Source organism: Xenia sp. Carnegie-2017, unplaced genomic scaffold (assembly GCF_021976095.1).
Source record: "Xenia sp. Carnegie-2017 unplaced genomic scaffold, XeniaSp_v1 HiC_scaffold_14, whole genome shotgun sequence".
Classification (NCBI taxonomy): Eukaryota; Metazoa; Cnidaria; class Anthozoa; order Malacalcyonacea; family Xeniidae; genus Xenia; species Xenia sp. Carnegie-2017.
The window spans coordinates 11,891,827-11,900,682 of NW_025813447.1; the positions used below are offsets into that span (position 1 = coordinate 11,891,827).

General features: G+C 33.5%; 2 protein-coding genes across 4 annotated transcripts; both read left to right on the top strand.

Moving 5' to 3' along the window:
* The first annotated feature begins 1,723 nt into the window (after positions 1–1,723).
* LOC124434292 lies at positions 1,724–4,665 on the top strand. Of its 3 annotated transcripts, XM_046984181.1 has the most exons (6): positions 1,729–1,924; positions 2,445–2,554; positions 2,795–2,834; positions 3,094–3,369; positions 3,824–4,057; positions 4,235–4,665. In XM_046984181.1, the coding sequence occupies exons 2-5, from the start codon at positions 2,468–2,470 to the stop codon at positions 3,826–3,828; spliced, it is 408 nt and encodes a 135-aa protein (XP_046840137.1). In that variant the 5' UTR covers positions 1,729–1,924; positions 2,445–2,467; the 3' UTR covers positions 3,829–4,057; positions 4,235–4,665. The 3 variants fall into 3 exon arrangements, with proteins under 3 accessions (XP_046840135.1, XP_046840136.1, XP_046840137.1); XM_046984179.1 differs by lacking the exons at positions 3,824–4,057; positions 4,235–4,665 and having other exon boundaries at positions 1,724–1,924; positions 3,094–3,591; XM_046984180.1 differs by lacking the exons at positions 3,824–4,057; positions 4,235–4,665 and having other exon boundaries at positions 1,724–1,924; positions 2,448–2,554; positions 3,094–3,591.
* A 607-nt stretch (positions 4,666–5,272) lies between these two features.
* Positions 5,273–8,856, top strand: LOC124435285 (sedoheptulokinase-like). Its single transcript, XM_046985221.1, has 5 exons — positions 5,273–5,967; positions 6,087–6,103; positions 6,292–6,467; positions 6,719–6,868; positions 7,311–8,856. Exons 1-5 carry the CDS (start codon positions 5,557–5,559, stop codon positions 7,784–7,786), a joined length of 1,230 nt encoding a protein of 409 aa, XP_046841177.1. The 5' UTR covers positions 5,273–5,556; the 3' UTR covers positions 7,787–8,856.

Here is an 8,856-nt window from a genome sequence, read left to right on the forward strand (position 1 = left end):
AATTGAGTGGTTGTCGATTAGGAGCATTTATTGATCAGCAGATTAATGGCCAAAGCCAATTATTATTGTAAAACATCAAGTCAATTTCAAAACAAGATAAAGTTTGCAAAACTAAGCATATTTAAAATGTCAAACATTTATTGTTGATGAAAAACTTTTAAAAGCTAAAATCTCTTAATCACTTGTAGTTAAATATACTGTATAAGAAATAAGAAAGAAATTTAAATACTAAGAAAATATACATATATAGCAAATTTAGATTTGAGTATAAGCATTCAAACTAAGACAAATAGTCAGATTTTAGAATGTTTGGACTTTAAAAATTCAAAACGAAAGAATGATTGCCGATTATTTGAAAACAACCAAATATTGGTGATTAGTTTTTAGTGCCAATAAATTGGCTCATCCTTATTAGAAACCATGAAAGTTTTTTAGATGACATTGTTTTGTTTCAAAATTCTGGATGTTTTTAATATTTATGTTTGTAATGTACAAAAATTACTACAACTTTCAGCTTGCTCTTGATGTCATATCTTAATGGCGTATCATTATTTTTTCATAGGGGAAAGAAAGAGCCCTTATGTTGCTGTATTTTGTGTAGCAATGGCTTTAAGTATCCTCTTTTGGCAATGATACATCTGGCTGGCAAACAAATAACTTGAAATGCCCTGTTTAAGATGTACAGTCATATGTATATATACATCATATATGTATACATATAGCATAAAATTTATTTTTTATATTTAAGTGTGTTGAACTTCACCTGATGAGCATATTTGAGAATTTTTATGATGAGCAGGGGAAAGAAATATCTGAAGTGATTAGGATTTTTCTCAAATTTTTACAGAGAAAGTTTATCATTTACGCTTGTCAAGATATTAAAAATCTACAGTGGCAATTATCCAGAGCTATGAAATGATTACTGCACATCATTGCAAATGGAAGCATTGCATTTTTTATCTTTAGTATAGTGGCATAACATACTTGATAAGAGGGTGGCTGAGGGGATAATGTTACTTTATGCAAGTTTTTGCTGCATTCAAATCTATTGTTTTTCAGAGATTATATCATACATATATTACCCCCACTGATTTATCATGCTTTCATATATATTCTTATGTAGTTGATAATTTTAACATTATGTAATTTTATAAGGGTCTTTAAATAGTTAACCAAAGATATTAAGAATAACAAATTAGCATTGTTCGAATAGAATTAATTTCCAAAGAGGCATAATTGCTATTGAAATGAATTTCATGCTTGAAATTTGCAATGGTGCAATTTGTATGCATTTTTTTTTAAATTGTGTTTACAGGTCTATGGGGGTCGATTACTGCTGAGTCATGCATTTGTTTCAAAGAGGAGCAGTTTTTTATGACACTCTGTATTCTGAGCTCACATGTGCATAAAGTGTTTTAAGCTATTTCATAAAGACCAGCAATGCAATGGAAAACAATAGTTCATACGAATTATGACAACTTCACATTGCCAATACCCAGCAGGAAATTCCTTTCAATGATTTTACATGCCTCTTTTGGAAAATTTAACACTGAATCATGCAACTTCTAAACGTTGGCGAATTTCAAAGATGTACAAATGTTTTGATACACCATGCAGTATATAGACAAGTGGGATAAGCAAAGTGATGAGGCAATTTAAATGTCACAATTTTCATTGATACACTCCACTACGTACGGTTGAAATGCTTGAATGATTTCGAGGCAATATTTTACCGGGCCACACATAACAGATTAAGCGGAAGTCTTATTTATTGTTGCGATTAGGAAAAGAGCATTCGTAAGCTTATATTTCCTCAGAGCTTTTGAACATGCAAGTGATAGTCGTAGGAAATTTGTTTGTTTCAATTCTTGGGTAATTGAACAAGCTTCAACGAGAAAATTGTTCTGGAGATATTAGAAAGAAAGTGAGTTATTAACTTAAGCGATTGCTACGTTATAACGGTCGAGTTAATTTTTAAAATCTTATCATAAATTGTGTTCAGTTACTGCAAATATTGCAATGAAATGTTTTATTGCAAAATTATATGACTTTAACTGATGCAGTTAGACATAATACAACCATATTTATTGTTGATTTTTGTGTTCAAGTGTTGAGTTAGTGGTTTGTGTTTATGTGTCAAAATAGCAACGTGTCATGTTTACACTAGGAAATGACGACACAACGACGAGAAATTGTGTGATTTTTCTACTTTTCTCCTTGTTACTTTAGCGAATATCAGATAAAAATTATGAAAATTTGGATTTTGTATGTTTGTTCAGTACATTACTTCGTCATGTCAAGATCATTTTCTGGTTGTATGTGTCACCTCTGACATGTTGAAGTTTTAATTAAATCATCACCTGAATCTCCAAACCCCATATTCACCATAACCAAGCGCTATAAGATTGCGAATTGCTTTACAATTGTCAAATCTTTTGTCTTAGCAGAGGTATCTGCAACTGTCAAAATGCAATCATCCTATGTGGCCGCCTTTATCAATGCTACGGTGTCAATGGCAATTGCTATCGTATTTTTTATCCCAGTTTATATATCTGTGAGTATTATACATATGTTGTATTGGAGTCTTAAGGGTGTGATAGACGATACCAAGGCAACCATTTGAGAGGGCACTAAAAGAGACGTAGCCTCAAGAGTAAAAGAAAAGTTTACTGATTTACGATCTTGTTGCCTTGCTTAAGTGAAATTCAACCCCATGACCATCCAGAAAATGATTTACCAAGACCAAAGTGCTCAAAAACAATTTTTATATGTTGATTTTTTTCCATGGTTCTAGCTGCTTGAATTACCCGATGGAAAAGTTATGCACAAGGAAGGTACGGTAAATTTTTGTTTTTTTATAAATACAAGACCTCTAAATAAAATAGGTCCAGAGAAAATTTTTTGCAAATCCCTCAATCACGTCAGTATGTACCAACGTAATCCTTAACTAAGACCAAATCATCAATTGATTTAATTGTTTTTGTGTATATTTATTTTGCAGGTTTGCACATTTAGATATATAATTAAAAATGGTTTTTTACTGAAGAAGTATTATAACTACGTGATTGTACAGTCAATCGTTTATTTATATAGAGACGTCAAAGGAGCGCGATGGTTCAAATACAAATGCCCAAACGTTTCTTCAACAACCGCCAATTTTGATAGCTGGGAAAGGCTCGAGGGAAGATGAAGCAGAAAGACTAACACAAGCGTTTCTCGACGTTCAAGTCACGTGTGACCAACTCGGGTTGCCAGGATCACCTCATCACGTCATGACAGAAATGGTGAAGATCTACGATGGAAATCGTATGTTTGCGTTGATGGGAAGTACGGTTTGCAAAAACATAACTGTCTGGTGTATGCGTTCGGGTAAGGGTCTATAGTTTTTCCGATGAATTAGAATTGCGGTGACTAGAAGACCCAAGACTAAGCTTTCTTTAACCTCGCTGTATACGAGCTCAGTCTGTTCGAAAACATGTATGTTTGAATTCTCTCTGTAAAGATTGAGCTAGCGTCAATTTGCAATAAAGGCTCAATCAATCCTATGTCTTTTAAGCACCAAAATTCAATAGAATTTGACCTACCACGAAACTCTGTTTTCTCTTTCTTTCTGACTGTTTTCATTGTCATTAAAAAATACAAGTGTTCTTCCTCCGATTTACATTCGTACAAGGTAATAGTTTGTTTTGCCTTTGGCGTTCACAAAAACGTTTGCTCTTTGCTTAGTGAGTTTATTTTCTTTTTTCATAATAGATTGCCTGTCCATTGGCTTTTATTTTCTTTAAAATTATATTTAACTAATTGCTTTTGAATTACTGTCAAGGATAAAGCACGAGTGGAAGAAGTTTGCAGAAACAATGCACAAAGATTTTGGTTGTCTGGTACACAGTTTTGATCCTGCGTTGGATCACATTGATCATTATTATACAAAAAATTGCGTTTTTTCAATGCAAGATTATCATATAAAGACCAACAAGCTCAGTACAGGGTTCCTGGGCCACCAGGCTGGAAATACAGACGGTTTCTAACCTTGATAAAAGAGCTGCACTTTGATTTTGTAAGTTAAATGAAACTGCCCGTTTAAGTAGTTGTTGATAAGTTAGGAAAAAGAAAAGTGGGATGCAAAAATTTTGAAACGATAGGCGGTGTTAAGTGCAGATAAATGATTAAAAACCCAGTAAAGTTGATGCGACCATTCATAGAAAGCCTTGGACTTACATTTTCTCCTTTACAGTCATCAATTGATCATATGCGTCTTGATATAACCTTGGATCTTTGGCCGGGTATGTCGAGCATGTTAGGAGATGGCAGCCTTTTGACGTATGTAAAACAGCTGAGTCTGGAGTATGACCTAAACAGAAAAAACGCCACTGAACTTCGTGAAATGTTCACGATTACCCAATGGTTAAAAAAACAGGGATTTTTATTGGCTCACGTGCAGCCTACGTTATTGAGTGGAGCGTCGCATTCCCTTCTCTTTGTAAATACGATATTGGAGGAAGCTCAAAAGGCCGTACGAGCATTTGTTAAGTAAATTATATATTTTGAAAATAATGCAGGGTGATTTGACGATACACTTGCCAATTTGAGGACAATTTATATAGTAAATTATAGTAATTAACATTGTGAGTATTGTCATTGAAATAAAGCAATTGGGAGGGCCTAGAATAGCTGTTAATTTTTATGTGCGGAGATGTTGTACATGGCGGTCCGACGGCCGACATGAATGCAAACCTCAATCTCAACTTCACAATCCTTTTAAAATAATCAAATTAATAACTTGCATGTGTAAAATTTTTAGCAGAATACGGTGTAGTATAAATAGTGAACTGAAATGTTTGACTGAAATTGCAACTTTATATTTTTTCTCAGAATGCCACCATTACATATTTCTCATCATGAGTCCCGTGACATACTGAATAACTGAAATGTACATGAACGAGTGCGACCATTATAGATAAAAAAATATACTTTTATATCTATAAAAATAAAAGTTTCTCCGGATTGTATAAAATGATTTTATTTATGACTTTTATAACTATATTGAAGTGAATGGTTTTTTGACTCTCGAAGGTTGTCGAAATGTCAATCAACATCAACACAAACAGTCTTTCTCAGGACTCTACTAACCTGGATGATCTGCATCTACAAATGTACATCTATAAAGAAACCTGAATTTCATTTTTGCGTGAATTTTTAGAACCTTTTTAATTCCTGCTAATTTTTATGGCTACAGTCCCAGACCTCTACAAAGCCAATGAGTGGCGCGCAATTCAAAATGGCCACCAACATACATCTTTCAAGTTCGGAATCTTTAACTCTAGGCATTGACTTGGGCACCACTAGCGTAAAGACTGTGCTTTTTGCAATGCCAGCCAGTGCCAGTTTTCACAGAGTAACTTTGAACATGATGCTGAATTAACAGTGGGAGAGAGAGCTGATTTACAACATAGAGAACAAAACATTGCAAAATTGTTAAATGCACTCGACAATTGCATTGAAAAATTACCAAAAGGGGCAAGAAAGTGCGTCAAAAATATTGTAATTTGTGGACAAATGCATGGTTGTGTGTTATGGAACAGCAAATCGTTTTTGACAAGAACGAAAGAAAAACCTTTTTCACTTTGCACGAATAATCATATTTCAACACTTGTTACATGGGAAGATAAGCGATGTTCTGACGAATTTCTTAGCTCGTTGCCTGATTCAAGTTTGCACATTGCCTCAGGATATGGTTGTGCGACAATTTTTTGGTTACATCAACATATGCCGGATTATTTTGAACAATATGATTGTGCAGGGACTGTAATGGATTTTCTCGTCTCATATTTAATTGCGTCGGAGTTTGCAAATATTTCTACTCAGAATGCCTGTAGTTGGGGATATTATGATCAAGAGAAAAACAATGGGAATTTGAAAAGTAAGTCTCTGAGGCCTGGGGGTACCTATCGAAGATGTAATCATGTGGTAAATTAAAGATGTAAATGTGTGAGGTGTTGAAGATGATAGTGTGTGGGGTTATCACAATCAAGATGTAGGTGTATGCGATATTGAAGATGTAAATATGTTGGGTATAATCTTTATAGGGAAGAGATGTATGGATGTAAATGTAAAGTCAAAAATCAAGCGAAGAGTAAAGCTTATATACATGCGTAGAAACTATGATTTTACTTTTGTTCAATACCCATTCATCATCTTTGAAGTGAAATTTTAAAAATTCTGTTTTCATATAAGGTTAAATGTGTTCAGATTCTGATAAATCAAGTGTTTATTTTAACCACTATTTATTAGATTGATCAAAGCCAATTTCCCAGTTCATATTTTACCAACGATATGTGAACCTGGACATATTGCTGGTAAACTCTCACACAAATGGCATGAAATTCATGAAGGTGTAAACGTGTTTGTGGCTTTGGGAGACATGCAATGTTCTATTTTAGCCACTCAAGCTCAACATATGGATGTTGGTAATTGACTAATGGTTGGAATATTTATATTTTTTGTGTTCTATATAATGCTTAATGAAATTGCTTAATTCAAGTTAAGTTATTTGAAATAATACACAGAAAGATTTGTCCATTTTCTTTTTTGTGTGTTTCACATAATTTTATGTGATGCCATTGTTCAAGATTTGACGATGTAATTTTAGTTAAGTGTGTTGCTTCATTCCTTTTTAAGATACAAGATATTTTCATATTAAAATTGATATGTTTTTTAGTTCTTAACATTGGTACTTCCGCACAGCTTGCAGTAGTCATTGCAGACACTTTCAAAGTTGAGATTTACAAGGAAATACAATCAAAAAAAGCCTTGCAAATCCTACCATATTTTAGCAACAACAGTTTAATCGTTGCTGCTGCGTTGAATGGTAAGAGAGAAAAACATTACTGTCGACCTTAATGCGCTTATTTCTTTACGTTTTTAAAACTAAAATTTAGATTTAAGAATCCAAAGTCATGTGATCATATCATTTCAAAAAAATTTTATATGCTTATATTATTAAACATTTTTGATTTATTAATACTTTAACAGAACAAGGTTTGGGGGGAAATTCTTGAGAAGTTGAAAATAAATGCAATAGAAATCTTGTATTTATTTATACTTTGAAAGCAAATCAATTGAAAATGCATCTTTTAATCGGTGGTTGACTTTATCTTTTATTTATAAACTATTTTTAAGTAACCAATAACAAATATGTTCTTGATTGTTACGAACGTTTTATGGATTGACGTTTTCCACTGCATTGTAACTACGTGAGTTACTTATGTGTTACTGAAAACAACTTTACATAGTTATTCTTTTCATTTCAGGTGGGAACGTGCTTGCAACTTTCGTTAATATGTTAGAAAATTGGATGCGTGATTTGGGAGTTGAACCACCTTCACATGAGGAAATTTACGACAAACTTCTTGCATGTGCAATCACTTCTCAAAAAGATGTCTCACAACTTAAAGTAGATCCTATACTCTGGGGCGAGCGCCATGCAACCAATAAAAGAGCGTCGGTTGTCGATATAACAATGGAGTCTTTATCTTTGGGTAATGTATACAAATCTGTATGCTCTGGCATATTGTACAACGTCCGAGGGATGTTTGGAGATTTTTTTGAAAAGCATGAAGTTCGTAGTATTTTCGGAACTGGCAACGCGCTTTTAAAGAATAATGTATTGTGTGCTACACTTCAGGAAATCTTTTGTAACAAACCTGTGAAGTTTGTTGATACGAATGCCGCTATTGGTGCAGCCATGTCCGCTGTTTTATGTTGTGGTGAAACTTTAATGACATGAGCAGTGGTAATGCTAAAACTTAACGAATTTCAAAAATCGGTAACTATAGCCCCATATTCATTGAAAAATATTTTTCTTCAGAAGGGATTTTGATATATTCCGAAAGTCCTTTTTTGTTTATTTGGACTGGAATCTACTTGTTGGCTTTCACAGAATAACTACTCAGTTCTAACCACGATTTAACCTTCTATTGATATGATGGCTCGTCGTACGTAAAAGACTGTACACATTGACTGGTAGAATTCCTCGACCTGTCAATTTTGAGTAGTATTAAAGACGTCAAATGGAAGCTCTGAAAATTGCTATAGTGACAAATTAAATTTGTCACTATGGAAACTGTTTACTTCATGACGCTAAATTAAAGAATAAAGATGAAAATTTTGTTTTTGATGACCAAATGAAAAAACTTGAGAAGAAAACAAAAAACCGTGGGCGATTTGTGAAAAACAAATCATACAAACGAAACAAACCCAAGAAAAACGTAACGGAAATGGAGGAATCGTTGTCAGATTCTTGTGATCAGAAAATGCTGACCGAAAAAGACACGCCGAATGCATTCACATCGAGCTCTTTAACGGATGCCGTGAATTGTTCACATTCTCATGTTTTTGAGGAAAAGAGTGCTTTTTCCATCTCCAAGTTTTCGATTTCAGAACTGAATGAAGATACGATAAGATGGCAAGATTACTGCGATAATCCGATTAGAGAAGCTCAGCGTATCGAAAGTTATAAGATCAAACGTCGCGAAAGATACTACAGTACAGGCAAAACAGAAACCGCCTATAGTAGATATTATGCTTAAAAAACAATTTATACACTTTACCAAGACTGAACAGATCTTAAATATCGCTAATTATGAATAAAGTTGTATGAACTGTAAAGAATGTTAGCTATGAATCCTCAATTTTATCGAAAAAAGGAAAGTCATAGAAAAAAGGGACAAAAATTAACTAAGGCACATTTATTTTCTCATATCAATAACAGAAAATTGAAGTTGGTCACATTTCCAACAATTATTCATATGTAAAATAATTGAATTACAGGTGCATTTTCATCCTATACTTTAAAAA